This window comes from Aspergillus homomorphus (genome assembly GCF_003184865.1).
Source record: "Aspergillus homomorphus CBS 101889 unplaced genomic scaffold BO97scaffold_67, whole genome shotgun sequence".
NCBI classification, from domain to species: Eukaryota; Fungi; Ascomycota; class Eurotiomycetes; order Eurotiales; family Aspergillaceae; genus Aspergillus; species Aspergillus homomorphus.
In genome coordinates, this window is record NW_020291953.1 from 63,659 (window position 1) to 78,649 (window position 14,991).

Consider the following 14,991-nt stretch of genomic DNA (forward strand, 5'->3'; position numbering starts at 1 on the left):
GCTTCAATAGGGACAGGACACAACGATAGCTGCTTAGACGCTGGCTCTCACGCCAACAGCACTTGAGCATGGTAGACGAAAAGGAAGCCACGACCAGGACAGAAAAGCATCCAGGGTGGAAAGCATGATATACTTCCCAGTTGCCTGCCGCCAAAGGAGAGACACAGTGGCAACTGTTGAGGTAAATTCAGTGGTATGCATTCGCTAAGCGGGTCTGAAGCACATCAGCACACGGCTGCTTCAGTTGTATAGTTGAAGCTTCAACATAATCTGTGCTCCCCATTGTTGCGCCTGATCGTGCACAAACGTCGCACTAGTTACGAAAAGCTTCGCACAGTGCCAACTCGAAAAGACTCTTTTATTACTGTCACTGACAGATGATTGGACCTAATCTGGCTCAACAATGTTAATAATGTAATGTGCATTGTACCTAAAGTATGTACTGTACAGTGCATGGCTGCAGATGTGAGCAGTACTCAGTACTACTAGATATTTAGCTTACCGAGAGGGGAAATTCCCCCAGATTTCAATCAATCAATCGTTCTCAACCGCGGCCAGACCCACCGCCGTCATCTTCCCGCTTTCCGACCATTGCGTCCGTCGCAAGTCGCAGTCCAGAAGACACTCACTCATCTTCTCCTTCAAACTAGCATGGGCGTACCCATGGACTCCAACAACAATATACACGCTCCTACAGTCGTCTCCGGACCCACGTCCGGGGAGGCTCCTTCTCGCGATCTGTCCAAGCTCGGTGTGGTCGATCTCATGCAAGAAAAAGAGCGTATCGAAGAGGAACTCTCAGCTCTCAGCAGTGTGCTCAGCTCGGTAAGTGCTATTAGGTCTCTTCTCCAACCCCTGCTTATCAAATGGCAACCACTGATATACTCGTGAACTGTTTAGCATGGCGTTCATATGAACACCTCGTTAACGACATTCGATGGCTTCCCCCGCGATGATATAGATGTCGCCCAAAGTCAGTCACTCCTCACCGTTCCTACAATGCTCTTGCTAAAGTCTCGATAGTACGCACGACCAGAGCGCGCATCATCCGACTACGAACCGATCATAAGGAGGTCATGTCACTTCTCGAGAATGGTATCCATGATCATTTCGCAAGCTTGCAGCGCGCACAGGTTCCTGCGCCATCAGCCGGCAACATCAACAGCACACAGGCAACGCAAGCCAGTGCAGCCGGTGGTGGTGCGTCAGAGACTGGGACTGCCGGCGTGCCGTTTGCGAGGGTCAACAGTGTTGTACCCGGAAGCCCTGCAGATCAGGCGGGTTTAAAGGCTGGGGATACTGTACGGAACTTTGGAAGTGTAGACTGGCTGAACCATGAACGTCTATCGAAAGTCGCTCAGGTTGTCCAGCAAAGCGAGGGGGTACGTTTTCCTGCTATTGCCTTGCCTATGTCTCGGTCGCTTTTTGGTCTACGTCCTCTTGAAGAAACCACATTGACTGACTTGATATTAGCGTCCCGTGACAGTCGTTATCACCAGGAAGGAACCCAACTCGGCCAATATTATTGAGCTCAACCTGGAGCTCACTCCTCGCCGTGACTGGGGTGGCCGTGGGCTGCTAGGCTGTCATTTGGTTCCTCTGTGATAGCAACAGGCAATCTCTAGTTACTGATACTAGCATATATAAATGCTTTGATCTTCTCATGTGGCATGTCTCTATGACTTTCTTTGTATATTTGGGCGGACTCAAAGGAGCATATCACGTGGCGTTTCAATTTCTGCTCTTCGACGAGTTATGATGGCTAAACCGAAATTCAATCCTAAAACCTTCAATCGCAGCGAGATAATATCTATTAAACAGAACAGTGTACAATGTAGGAGGGAAATCACCGAGGGTTGATCGCATAAGAGGGACCGATGCCTCTCTCGAGTTTCATTCACAGCTCCATCCAGCTACACGCAGATCTTCTTAAAATCGTCTTCCGTGGCTAAGATTTTGATATCATGCGAATCTTGTTGTTATCCCTCAATCAGATACACTATTTTGCCATCCCCCGACGTTGATCTAAAAATGACCATGCGCCGACGGTGTGGAAATTGAAAGAACGGCGGGGCATGGCGGCCTGAGGCTTCAGAATCACGTGAGCGGAGGCTTTGGTGACCGACTCACGGCAAAAATTCCATCACTGGCAGAAGAAACCATCCCACTCTTGTTCCTCCTCCACTTCCGTTCTCTCGAACGTCTTTTCCACCCCTCCTCCATCAGCTACTGCATCTGCTTGACGACTTCTTGTCCGTCCGGATCGCCTTCAGGTCTCTCACTCATTTGACTTCCACTCTCAAATCCCTTACACATCCTTCGCCATGGCTGCTGAAGTACCGACCTTCAAGCTCGTCCTCGTCGGTGATGGTGGTACCGGAAAGGCAAGTATCATCAGAGCCCCTCCATATTTTCTTGATCCGATCGATCCCTCTCGATATGATATATCGCATTTCGACTTCCTCTTTCGCCTATTGCGAATCATGCAGCTGTGCTACGGTGCCTTGTTTATCTTTCGTGTTTCGGCCATCCTCGACCACCGAGAAAAACTTGATTACCCATCAGCCTGACGGTGCGAGACGTCTATCGCTAACCTGCAAGCCTCTCTAGACCACCTTCGTCAAGCGCCACTTGACTGGCGAGTTCGAGAAGAAGTACATTGCGACTCTCGGTGTCGAAGTGCACCCTCTCAACTTCCACACCGTATGCCCCGCCAGCCAACCCCGCTTTGACCGGTTCCCGCCGTCTTTGTTCGGCATGCAAGACTAACCACTGTGAACAGAACTTGGGACACATCCAGTTCGACGTATGGGACACTGCTGGTCAGGAGAAGTTCGGTGGTCTTCGCGACGGTTACTACATCAACGGACAGTGCGGTATCATCATGTTCGATGTTACCTCCCGTATCACCTACAAGAACGTCCCCAACTGGCACCGTGAGTGCCCTTGAATTGCCACACGCCTCCCTGTCATCACGGCTGACTCGTTCCAGGTGATCTCGTCCGTGTCTGCGAGGGTATCCCCATCGTTCTCTGCGGTAACAAGGTCGATGTCAAGGAGCGTAAGGTCAAGGCCAAGACCATCACCTTCCACCGCAAGAAGAACCTCCAGTACTACGACATCTCCGCCAAGTCCAACTACAACTTCGAGAAGCCCTTCCTCTGGCTCGCTCGCAAGTTGGTCGGCAACCCCCAGCTGGTATGTTTCTGCGCCGATTAGTTACCTGAAGTATATACTAATCGATACTAGGAATTCGTCGCCGCTCCCGCCCTCGCTCCCCCCGAGGTCGCTGTCAACCAGGAGCTCATGGACCAGTACCAGAAGGAGATGCAAGAGGCCTCTGCCATGCCCCTGCCCGACGAGGAGGACGCCGATTTGTAAGCGTGCGGACCATGATGAATCTACCGGGGGGAATCCCGGTAGATCTACTCTCATGGCTGTCGTGCTCGCACCCCCCGCCACCACCCGGGGTGCGGCGCGGTACGGTTTGCAACATCTGGGAATCACGAATACCACGATCGATAAGCAGTCAGGAGGCGGAGCAAAATGGGGCCGCGAGGAAGCCGGGTCGGAGCATGATTATGCATTTGCAATATTTACCACTAGTAGTCTAGACTCCTTATTATCTCTTCAACACAACAGTTCAAGTTCTCTTTGCAACGGATGACGGGATTTGCCTCTAAGATAAAGGATCCGCCACGACATAACAGGCACAAAAGTTTCGTTGAAGTCTTTTTTTGACCGGGTTTGAGGATAGTATCCAACAAGCAAATAAATAAATCAACATCCGTGAGCATTCTTTCCAGCGATCGCACTCAGCGTCCACCTTTTTTCCTTCGTCAGTATCGGGGATATACACCCCTGGCAGCATACAGCATATCTAGACCAGGTCAATTCCTTTGACCACGCTCCTACTCCTACGGTCTACATCCAACTCTCCCCCTCTTTACGCAGACAACAAACACTGACCCCGCCCGCCCCCAACCCCCCAGCCAACCTTGTATGTACAGTACAGTACACCCCCTCCGCAATCAAACCAGCCTAGCGCAGACAGACACAGCGATAGAAGTGACGTCACACCACCAAAGCCGCTCGGTTGTTGGTTGGGTTGGGTTGAGATTGGGTTCCAACCGGGGGTCAAGATGATGTCGAGGGGTAAACAGAACAGTCAGTAAGCAGGTAAACACGCGACCGCACCCGCCATCTAACCTAAACCCTCCAGCCCCCAGCCTCCGGTGCAGGAATTGGCAAATAGGTGGTAGGTGATATCCCCTCAGCTTAGTCTACTAGGCAGTCAACGGAGCATCCTTCCCTCCCTCGAACGACTTATTATCATCACTAGGCTAGATAGAGTACCAAGTACCAAGTATCGACACCGACCCGATCATAAGCACAACAATAGATCAAGAATAAACAACCAAACAACCGAGTGAACAAAAACACTTTCTTGAACGACAACACACAACACCGACACAAGAAACAAAAATGACAAGGATGGGATTCGAACCCATGCTCTTTCGAACTAGTGGTTTTTACCACGACTGATCCTCAAGAAGAGAACAGGGGAAATTCCTAAAACTAGCGCCTTAGACCACTCGGCCACCTTGCCTTTGCATTAAAAATAAATGTTGGGGAAGGCAGCTATCAGACAGTATAATCCTGTTCTTCCTGTGGTTGTGGGGAAGGTGAAGGGTTGAACTTGGTATACTGCTTGTTGGAGGGGTGGATTTGTGATATCGCGGAAAATTGTAGAGCATGGGTTGGATACTCTGTCTGCTGGCGATTTGTCCTTTTCACTATGGGATTGATGGAACTCTGGCTTTTCACTGACCAGTAGGAGTCGCAGAGTGACTTCGCTGTCTTCCTAGTACAGCGCTACAGATTCATGAATCGGGTACACAGTGCAATCGCGCGTGCATTAGTTGCCTATGGCTCTATGGTAGGTACGTTCCTGATGAACCGGCCTTCATCATCTAGAGCACGAAACTCAACGTAGACGTTCTAAATTCATCCTTTCCAACCCGGGTATATGGAATCATGTCGTTAGAAAATGAGACGCCCAATTAGAAAACATTGAAACACGGAAAACAACACGGCTGGAGGAAGATAAGGGTATCGTGATGGTACTGGTACGATTGCGCCGAATGAACTGCTGACACCTGCAGTCAGAATCACATCTCAAGACTGCTTCGCCGCTCTAGTGGATATTCTGATGACACTTGGTTAGCACGAAGTCAACAAAAGAGCACGGTAGGTAACTTACAAATAGATGGCGCATTTGTCGGGCATCCAACCGGGAAATATTCTTCGAGGCCTTCTCGTCCAAGGCTCCCTCGACAAGCTCCCGCTTCTGGTCCTGCAGCTCAAGAATGCGATCCTCAACGGTGCCCGCCACAACGATGCGGTGGACCTGTACCGGGCGCATCTGCCCAATCCGATGAGCACGGTCAACAGCCTGCTCCTCGACATAAGGATTCCAGAAGGGATCGAAGATAATCACTTGGGAGGCCGCGACAAGGTTCAAGCCGGAGTTGCCGGCCTTCAAGGAGACCAGCATGACCTTGCAGTCGGGGTTGTCGGTAAATTCGAGCACAGAGGCATTTCTTTCCGCCGGCTTCATACTGCCGTCGTAACGCCGATAGTCCCAGCCCTCGCGCGCGATGGGGATCTCAAGCAGGTCGAGCAGGGATGTGAACTGGCTGAAGATAATGGTCTTTTCTTCGTTGTCGTTGCTGCTGATGCCCCTGAGAATTTCCATCGTCTTCTCAATTTTCGCGCTCGGTATCCAAGTCTTCTCAAGGCGGCGCAGATACTTGCGTTTTGCCTTCTGGTTCTTCTGAGCATCCTTGCGAAGCTCTGCAAGTGTTTTCTTGGTCTTCTCCGGCTTTTTCCCTTTGGATTTCCATTTCCTGGACCCGCTGTCATCATCCCCATCGTCATCGGCGATGAACCGAGACAAGCTGTCATCATCACTGTCGTCGTCACTGTCGTCCCCTTCTGCCGGCGCTTCTTCCGTTGGCGCAGCAGCTTCTTCCTCTGCCTCGGTCGAGTCAGGGCAATGCACCTTCTTGAACGAGATGTGGTCGGTGATCTTCTTGGGATCAACTCGGCCGCGACAATTAGGACATTTGATCTCAAGTGTGCCATCGACACCGTTTCTGACCGCAAGTGCAGGGTCTGAAATCCTCGAGAAACATTCCGCACACGTGCCATGGCCGCAAGGAAAGAAGATCACAGGGTTCTCGACGGCATCGATACAAATGGGACATTCGAGGTCTTCATTGTTTTTCAGACGAGCGACAACATCCTCACTAAGAGCTTTAGCATTGGCCACAAGATCCAGCTCGTCTGAGGTCACGGGAGACTCAATACTGAAATCCTTGATTAGATGCGGATGACAGCACGCCTGGCGAAGTCGGAGGAGCAACACAAGGATGCTGGAGTAATTGCGTCCCATGGTTCCCTCCTCGATGTATCTGTTAACCTGCAGCTGAGTGCGGGTTTCAAGAGCATTGTAAAATTCCTGCTCTTCCTCACTAAAGACAGCATGCACTCTTTCGGAAACCTTCGGCGGAAGCTGGAGGATCGGCTTGCCGTCGATTTTAGAGGTCTTGGTACGCCGTAGTAGGACTGCTTTCAACAGAACCTGTAGTGCCTGCATTGTCTTCTCGCGCGAAGAGGGACCACCCTTTAAAGGAATTGTGAAGGTCTGCAATCAAAGTCAACTAGCGATCGTGAGTGGAAGAGATACTACCCAAACTTACACGCTGGAAATTGTCATGGTTACAGTAAGGGGGAATCCGCAGAAACTTCAAAAGCGAATGCAGTTCATCGACTGAATTCATCATTGGGGTGCCCGTCATACACCACCGATAAGTGGTATTGAGGTTGCAGCACGCAATGGCCGACTTCGTTTTCCGGTTTTTGATGCATTGTGCTTCGTCAATAATGACGCGATGCCATTTGGAGGCTGGACTAAGACAAGGTAGCTTCTTCAAGAGAGCCATGCCTAGGTCCGGTTCTCGTTTGTTGACCTCATCAGCTTTCTCTCGTTTCTTGAATTCAGCAGCCAAAGTGCCGAACGTGGTGAGAACTACGTCGTAATCCTTCAAGTCTCTGAAGCTTGTGGCCCGCTTATCGCCGTGCAACACGAAGATTGAAAGTTGATGCTTGCCAGGCCTAAGGATCCTCTGTATCTCTCTTTTCCACTGCTGGATCAATGCAACGGGAGCAATGACCAGGGTTGGCTTTCGCTCGGGGTCAGTAGAAGGTCGTGACACCATTAAAGCGATAGCTTGGACGGTCTTTCCAAGACCCATATCATCGGCAAGGATTCCACCTTTATTTTTCCCCTCCTCCATTGACTTCATCCAAGATAATCCGAGTTTCTGGTGTTCCAAAAGTGTAAACTTGAGCGCGTCGGGAGTTCCCTCGCGATTCTCTTTGGATATTTCGGAATCAGGCCGGATAGACTCTAGCAGTTTCATGATTTCCTCTTTCGTCTGTTTTGGATCCTCTCCATATCCGTACATATCGCTGTGTACAGTCTCGATTAGCAAGGATCCTTCATTTTGACCGAAAGAGTACTCACTTCATGTAATCTAAAGCCGAATCGTAGCCGCCGGGACCCAGGTACGAAAAGCCCGACGAACCGAGAATGATTCTGTTTGCTTGGGATATGGTGTTTGACATACTATCGAGCATCCCAGAGCCTAATCGGGCCATGGTACTTTGCAGAACTCTCGGCCCAAATTGAAGAGATCCACGCTGGGCCATTCGACTTGAGCCGGCTGCATATCCACTGTGTTGGGAAGAGATATAAAGGGCCGAGGAACCCTTTCTTGGTGAGACTGGGGGACGGAGAACATTGGGTCTGAAATCCTGGCGATCGATTTCTGCAACATCGCTATCATCACTGTCCGGCAATGTAACAATTCCCGAGTCTCTGTAGCCATCCCAGTGAGCAGGAGCAGCAGCAGCAGCAGCAGGTGGCTGGCGAGCAGGCGGTTGAGGTCCCATAGGGAACGTGCCTGGTGCTGCGAAAGAGAACTGGGGAAGAGAAGGAGGCGAATTGCTCCGAGTCGACGGGGTCGACGGTGACTGCGGCGCATTACTGTCGTTCTGCATCGAAAGCTGACGTGCGAATTCTGCATCGCGACGTTCCTGCTCCTTCTGCTCTTTAAGCCATTGCTCTGCGCGCCTGTTCTCTTCCTGCATTGCACGAAAGCTGTCGAGGCCTAGCATCCTGCGCAGCTCGTCATTACCATCGTCAACTTCTGCCTCTGATTCGTCTTCGGACGAACGACGAGCTGAGATAGAACCAAGACCCAAACGATGACGAGCTCGTTTCTCTCGCCTGATTGGTGCTTCGAGATCATCGGAGTCATCGTCCTCATTCTCGACTGAAGACGTGGACAACTGACGTTTGCGACTAGACCAATTGGGAGAAGAAACGTTAAGAGAACGGGAAGATGACTCAACATTACGCGAGGGAGCAGTGGGATTGACCAGGGGGAAAGTAGGGACACTGTCAAGACGGGAGACTGATGACCTCGACGAATGGGACGGAGATGCATCGGTCGTGCCGCCGATGGGCTGCCGGCGTAGCACCGCCAGTCGCGTCTGTAGGTCCTCGATGGCATCCAGGATCTCCTGTCTGTCTTCCTGGGCATCCGGACGTTCTTCGTCTAAGCTTTGCAAGATGACTTGCTGAAGCTCGATGTCCTCCAGGACTTCCTGAATCTCCTCATCGTGGCTGGCTGAAGCCATAGTTGCTGGCAGAGCCGAGATGGCAAAGGCGCGGGCAAAGCCGGTCGAATCCACAACCGACCCGAAGGCGACCAGATTTTAGCAGCAGACAATCTATGACTGGGTTTTGAAAAGCAAATAGGGGTAGCAAGAGAAGCAGCAACAACAAGGATAGTTCAGGTACGCTGAAATTAAAGAATCAAAGAATGGGTTCAGCAGATGGTGGACGGTTGAGCTAGATAGTAAGTAGTTGTAGTTGTGGTCTGGCAAAAGAAGTGGAGAGGATAAGAATTGTGCTGATCTCTTGGCAACACGCCCTGCAATCAGAATGACGCCTCCCCCGCAGTGAATACTTTTCTGAACTGTGGTCCCTGCCCAAACAGTGTTATGAACCAGAGTAGCGTGGTCTATGCCCAGTCAATGGGTGAGGTAAGTGAAGAAATGAGAATGAATTCACGCTGTCAGTAGATTGGGGTGACGGGGAAGGCAAAGTCGCCTGAGTGGCAAATGGGAGTCTTTATGTTTCCTTCCGCCTTTCTTAATTCTTTCTTTTTCCCCCCTTCTTCTTAGTCCCAAAGTCCGGGCTGGTGGAAGGTGATCTATCAACTCAATTGATTCTCGTCGACCAATCATTTGTGAGCTGTTTATTTCATGATTTTACAGCCCCGGTGATATCACCTTGGACTGATTGTAGCTTGACCTGATGTCTGTGTAGTAAGGGGGAGGTCAGCCACCAAGGAGTGTGGCTGGTAGTGGGGATTTGGAGAAACACTAGCCACAGTCTCCACGGTCGATGATGTATGTATAGGAGGGAACTTGAAGGTGTTCTTGGAGAGATACTTGCAGAGCGCGTAGAGGTAATTCTTTCTTCTGCACCATGGGATCGAACGTGGAAACTGTCTTGTGTAGTCTTACTGGCTATCCCAAGACCCTTGTGGCTGTGTTCGCGCTCTCCATGATACGTACACTGATCGAGGATCCCAGCTCGGGACTGCCCCAGGCAACCAAGGCTGCTAACCCCGTTATGATCTCTCAAAAACCTCGAGGTTTGTAAAACCAGTACCCTCTGTGCTAGCCTCCGGAGCATAGGCCTCATCTAGGAACTAACCAAGTGTATTCATCTGGCAAACCAGGTTGCTCGATACAGGAGTAGATCTCACTGCGGGGAAGATATTGATCGGCGAGGGGGATGTGATGCTAGGCGCGAATTCGTGTTTTGTATAAAAGGCAAGGTTTTCGGGCCCCTTGGGTCGTAGCAACCCTAGGGTCTTTAGTATCTCTTCAGTTGATGTTGGATAAGACACTGAATTACGATTGGATGAAGCAGGTTAGGCTTGATTCCCCCCCGGTGCATGAGTCGCTGCTCTCTTCATCGCTCGCATGCTGGAACGCGATGCCATCGCCTGCTATGGTGTTTTAACCGCGAGTACAAGCCCAGGATCATCAAGCTAGGAAAACAGAGGATCGCGGTGGGAAGACCAATCCAGAGTCGCAGGATGGACACACCTGCTGTAATCAAGAGCTTGGAGATCGCGCACTGGGATCAGCTATGGACCTCACTACTAACTATCGGTAGCCATCCGTTTGTTTAAAAAGAAGAAAGCTCGGTGTCGGTTGAGTGCGAAGAGTGTAAGCAGTCCAGCGGAGTAGGTCTCTATTTTGCGTTTGGCCGTCGTTTGCAGAAACCTGGGGTCTTAGTATATAGCATTTGAAACGCCGCAACAAACTGGAAACACAAGCTCCAGGCCTGCTGCTGTGACCGGATTCATTTCCTTATCTCTCCTTACCCAGTTTGTCGTATCTGAAAATCACACAAGATAGGGCTTTCAGCTCCACGTCCCCCACGTGGCTTGGAAAACTTCCTTATCAAGTAAACAGTCGTGATTCTCGTCACTCTCGTCCCTGGTTCATGACACGGCAGGCTACTCTCATTGGCTGGTGAGTTTAATATTAACATAACATCTCCAGTCTCTGGAGTGTGCAAGGCAGGCGGAGACCCGTTATGGGATAAGTGGCTATCAAACGTCTCAGAGTAATTTTGATAAGCCTTCCAAAGCAGAGAAGCTCATATCGGAACAGGACGATGCCGAGACCATGATAATCGTAGCTGTGAGAAAGTTGTCAGTCGATGGGCTATATAACAGTTTCTTCTCACACTCAGAACTTACCTTCTACAATCCCACCCCCTCTTCCTGTTCGTTCCCTCTCAAGCCTGTGCGAGAACAACAACAACAGCAACCATGATGTTAACTAACATCAACCCCTCTATCCTGCTTGGCGTGGGCATGGTGATCTTCTTCACCTGTCTCATAGCTAAGCTGTTCGAGACATCCCCGGTGCCCGAAGGAATCCCCTGGGTTCTGAGCAAGAAAGGATTCTTTGGACGAGCCACAGAGCGTTTCATCGGTGTCAATCCCATCGTGTTCATCAAAGATGGATATGAAAAGGTTCCTCCCCCTTCCTGACCAACAGCTGGCATCTGCTGCTCTCGTTCGATGGGCTAACCCCTGTTCTTTTCTTCGACCCTCTTAGTATTCCAAAAACAACAAACCATTCGTGATGCCGAGCGTGAACGAGGGCGACGAAGTCCTGCTTCCCATCAAGGAATCGAACACCATCCTGTTTGCCAAAGAGACCGATCTCAGTTTCAAGGCCCATATCATCGACTTTTTCCAGCTCGCTTATACAAGTTGGCCTCTTGCCTTCGCGGAGAAGTATGACTTCTATGTCAAACTTATCAGCAAGGATCTGTCCGAAACCCTGAAGACTCCGTCTATTGCCGAGTCTCTGGCTGAGGAGGCACGTGCCTGTCTGTCTGATATCTGGGGCGAGGACACTGAAAACTGGGTCCAAGTCCCTCTGTACTCGTTTATGGAGAAGACTGCGGGTCAAATGATCAATGTGCTTGCGATTGGGCCTGGCAACAGTGACGACAAGGCTCTTTTGGCAGCTCTTACTCACTGCTCCAATGCAATCGTGTTCGGTGCAAATGTCATCAAAGCCTTTCCAGCTTTTCTTCATCCGTGAGTGTGCCCTGTCCTACCATTGCCTTCCTTTGCTTCTGTGCTGACACCCCAACAAGGATCGTTGGTCCTATCGTCGGACTGGTCAACCGCTACTTTGAGAGGGTCTTCCACGCTCGTCTGAAGCCCATCATTGAGAAGAAGATTCAGGATCAAAAGAACGCGACTGACTCTGAGGTTATGAAGGAGACCCTCAAATCAAAGGTACGATCTTCTGCAAGTGGCGTTGGCGTTCATTCTAACCTGATTCAGGGATCCCTTTTGGATTTGCTCATTCAAGCCGGCATGCGCAGCAAATGGCCTATGGAGCTCACAACGATGTGGCTGGCGTATCGTATCTTCATGATCAACTTCCCTGGCGTGCACACGAGCGGTGTCTCAGCGACCAGTGTCCTCCTTGATATCCTCAGTTATTCGGACGTGAATCTGGTTGACCTCCTTCGTGAGGAAGTTTTGTCAATCTCCTCTGATGGTTCTTGGACTGCTCAAGATCTTGCCAAGGCGGCCTTACTTGAGAGCGCTATCAAGGAGAGTCTTCGCCTGAATGGAATCAATGCTGTCTCCCCCACTCGAAAGGTAAGCAACCTGTCATGCCTCATTATTCACTCCCACCCCCCAGTGAACATGCAGCAGTCCTAACAAAACATGTCTGCGTTTATCAGGTCGTGGCAACCAGTGGCGTCGATCTTGGCAACGGACTCCACCTTCCCTTCGGAACTAAGGTTGGGGTTCCACAGTACGCACTTCACCGTGACAGCGACATCTATCCTTCTCCGGATCAATACAACCCTTTCCGGTTCTATGTCCCTGACGTTCCGGTCGAGGAGAGACGTAATGACTTGATCACTGCCACCAGCGACACATATGTGGTATTCGGTCATGGTCGTCGGCAGTGCCCTGGACGCTGGATTTTCGCCCATGTCTTCAAGGTCCTCGTTGCTGAGATGCTCCTAAAGTATGACATCCAGCCCATGGAGACTCGACCCAAGATTCATAGTAAGTCGAATTTCATATCAAATCCAGACCGATGCGGTGCTAACTCACTCACTAGGGTGGGGCAGATTTCAGCTGCCACCTTTGGCCACGAAGCTCAGCGTCCGCCGCAAGAAGGATGCTACCGCTGTCGTTGCTTAAAGTTGTGTGCAGCTTGAGCCTTGCGAGCCCTTCCCTTTCAACAACCCTTGTTCCACCCATCTGTTGAGTGAGAGAACGTACGGGTCTGTGTGAGAGAGGAATGAGTTTAAGGAGAGCGCAAAAAAAGGTGTGAATGATGAAAAGTGCATGAGAACCATCTGTTCAGTTTCCAGTTTCGGTTGTATTGTCTTCTTGATCTCGTCTTTTTGCATTCTTGTACGGGGATGGAGTCCACTTCTTGGGATGCGGGCGGGGCCCAGATTTCTTGTAAAGAGGAACCGTGAACCAGAACGAAGCATAATTGAGCAAGTCATGAGATGAATCTGTGATCTAGATAGAATGTAAAACAGATTTTGTTCCAAGTACCCATCACAGCCTGGTAAGCCAGTGAGGCAGCCGTGAATTGCTGTTGAAGTTGATTCCATTCGGTTCCATACATATATGCACATCATTGCGGTATCAGAGTAGATCCACTTCAACCATCGAAGTTTAAGGCAGTGATGAAGGCCTGCAGCTATCGACCAACAATGCCTTGATAGACATGCGTACCCTTGACTCCTTGCCGTGTACAGTAGCAGGATGCCATGTGCAGCTACCCGACGAGTCTGACATCATTCGTCTAAAAGAATGAGGCCGAGGATGTCATGTTAGCGGGGAAGATGTTCAGAAAGCTTGTACCCAGTAGAGCCAACATCCAAATGTTCCCAAGTCTGTGACTAATCAATCTCCGACCTGCAGAGTCTGGATAATGAGATGGTGAGGGGTTTCATCAATCATGGCGAGCGCGTGCAGAAGACGGGAGAGAATCACAGGATTGCCAGCCTCGGTCCAAAGCCGGTCCCCGCGACCGCCTCCAGTATTTCACATGCGCCTCCCGCCCCGAATACTCCGGGGAAGCTGGCCTGAATCCTGCAATCCTGAATCCCTGGGTCGGACTTTATTAATACTCCCTCAGATCCTCATCGCTGGCATTTTTTTGAAACTTTCCGATCTCCCGTCGATACTCCTACGGTCCTTTCAGCGCTCTCTGACATTCCTTCTTCCAGTTCGGACTACATAACCAACATGACTCTCAAGCACGGTACGCTTACTCATATACACAGCAACAACCAATACACTTAGCCCTGATTGTTGCTAACTCGCATATCGTTTCTTGCAGACGCTTTCCCCTCCTCCGCCGCATTCGATGCGATCCACTCCGCCCTACAGTCGGACGCTGGTGAGCGCAAAGAGGCCATCGACAAGGCCAAGGCCGTGGTCTCCTTCAACATCAAGAACTCCAAGGGCGAAGAGGAGAGCTGGCATCTCGATCTCAAGGACAAGGGCGTTGTGGGCAAGGGACCCGCTCCCCAGGGCAGCAAGCCAGATGGTGAGTGACTAGGGCTATTCAAGGAGCCGTACGACTGAGTGCCGACGAAATGCTAATCCGATGGAAATAGTCACCCTCTCACTCTCTGATGAGGACTTCAGCTCCCTTGTCAGCGGCAAGGCTAATGCTCAGCGGTTGTTCATGGGCGGTAAGCTCAAGATCAAGGGCAACATCATGAAGGCGACCAAGATGGAGCCCGTGTTGAAGAAGGCCCAGAGCAAGGCCAAGCTATAGATACCCTCTGGATTTCTGGATTATGTCTTGCTTCTTTACTCGCGTTTTTTGCCTCTTTTGTATAGCCATTTCCAAAGATTGACAGGCCATTCAAGGTTATAGAAGACTCGCATACTCAATGTAAATTCTATGATGGGTGCAATAGATAATTATTTCCTTGTGGGGAAAGGGATCGAGTTCTACATGGTGTCTCAGCCTCAGTAGGCAGACAGGGATAAGGATGTGAAGTAATAGTAAAATCACCATCCCCTCTTCGAAAAGGGCAAAGGCCGTTGCACGTGCTGGGAAGGTAACATCGTTGCTTATTCTTGTTGCCAGTAGTATAGCCGGTGCGGTCGCTGCACGGGACAAAAACACCACCATTATATACATCCACTTTTTACTTCGAGTACTGTACCTACGTCCTCGGCCCCGGCAATCAATAATGGGCAAAGATACCATTGCTTTAGGCCAAAAGCAAAGCAGTCTGAGGATAGAAAGGAT

General features: G+C 50.5%; 5 protein-coding genes and 1 non-coding gene across 6 annotated transcripts; 4 read left to right on the forward strand and 2 right to left on the reverse strand.

Moving 5' to 3' along the window:
- Positions 1–572: 572 nt before the first annotated feature.
- BO97DRAFT_400230 (putative 26S proteasome non-ATPase regulatory subunit Nas2) lies at positions 573–1,776 on the forward strand. The gene is made up of 4 exons (XM_025694284.1): positions 573–825; positions 901–973; positions 1,024–1,382; positions 1,474–1,776. The coding sequence occupies exons 1-4, from the start codon at positions 652–654 to the stop codon at positions 1,603–1,605; spliced, it is 738 nt and encodes a 245-aa protein (XP_025546561.1). The 5' UTR covers positions 573–651; the 3' UTR covers positions 1,606–1,776.
- Positions 1,777–2,157: 381 nt separating this feature from the next.
- BO97DRAFT_409056 (Ran family GTP-binding nuclear protein) lies at positions 2,158–3,792 on the forward strand. Its single transcript, XM_025695985.1, has 5 exons — positions 2,158–2,384; positions 2,611–2,703; positions 2,783–2,936; positions 2,993–3,198; positions 3,250–3,792. The coding sequence occupies exons 1-5, from the start codon at positions 2,325–2,327 to the stop codon at positions 3,379–3,381; spliced, it is 645 nt and encodes a 214-aa protein (XP_025546562.1). The 5' UTR covers positions 2,158–2,324; the 3' UTR covers positions 3,382–3,792.
- Positions 3,793–4,486: 694 nt separating this feature from the next.
- On the reverse strand, positions 4,487–4,609 carry BO97DRAFT_t268. Its single transcript has one exon. It is a non-coding gene; the product is annotated as a tRNA-Leu (tRNA).
- Positions 4,610–4,908: 299 nt separating this feature from the next.
- Positions 4,909–9,205, reverse strand: BO97DRAFT_473711 (DEAD/DEAH box helicase). The gene is made up of 4 exons (XM_025700266.1): positions 7,592–9,205; positions 6,765–7,536; positions 5,264–6,709; positions 4,909–5,209 (listed from the first exon to the last, which is right to left on the reverse strand). Exons 1-4 carry the CDS (start codon positions 8,767–8,769, stop codon positions 5,198–5,200), a joined length of 3,408 nt encoding a protein of 1,135 aa, XP_025546563.1. The 5' UTR covers positions 8,770–9,205; the 3' UTR covers positions 4,909–5,197.
- A 1,783-nt stretch (positions 9,206–10,988) lies between these two features.
- Positions 10,989–13,128, forward strand: BO97DRAFT_481326 (cytochrome P450; the record flags this gene model as incomplete). Its single annotated transcript, XM_025700807.1, has 6 exons — positions 10,989–11,195; positions 11,281–11,771; positions 11,831–11,975; positions 12,024–12,347; positions 12,434–12,767; positions 12,823–13,128. The coding sequence occupies 6 exons, from the start codon at positions 10,989–10,991 to the stop codon at positions 12,903–12,905; spliced, it is 1,584 nt and encodes a 527-aa protein (XP_025546564.1). The 3' UTR covers positions 12,906–13,128.
- A 677-nt stretch (positions 13,129–13,805) lies between these two features.
- Positions 13,806–14,637, forward strand: BO97DRAFT_400241 (SCP2 sterol-binding domain-containing protein). Its single transcript, XM_025694285.1, has 3 exons — positions 13,806–13,986; positions 14,065–14,274; positions 14,345–14,637. The coding sequence occupies exons 1-3, from the start codon at positions 13,971–13,973 to the stop codon at positions 14,506–14,508; spliced, it is 390 nt and encodes a 129-aa protein (XP_025546565.1). The 5' UTR covers positions 13,806–13,970; the 3' UTR covers positions 14,509–14,637.
- Positions 14,638–14,991: the final 354 nt, after the last annotated feature.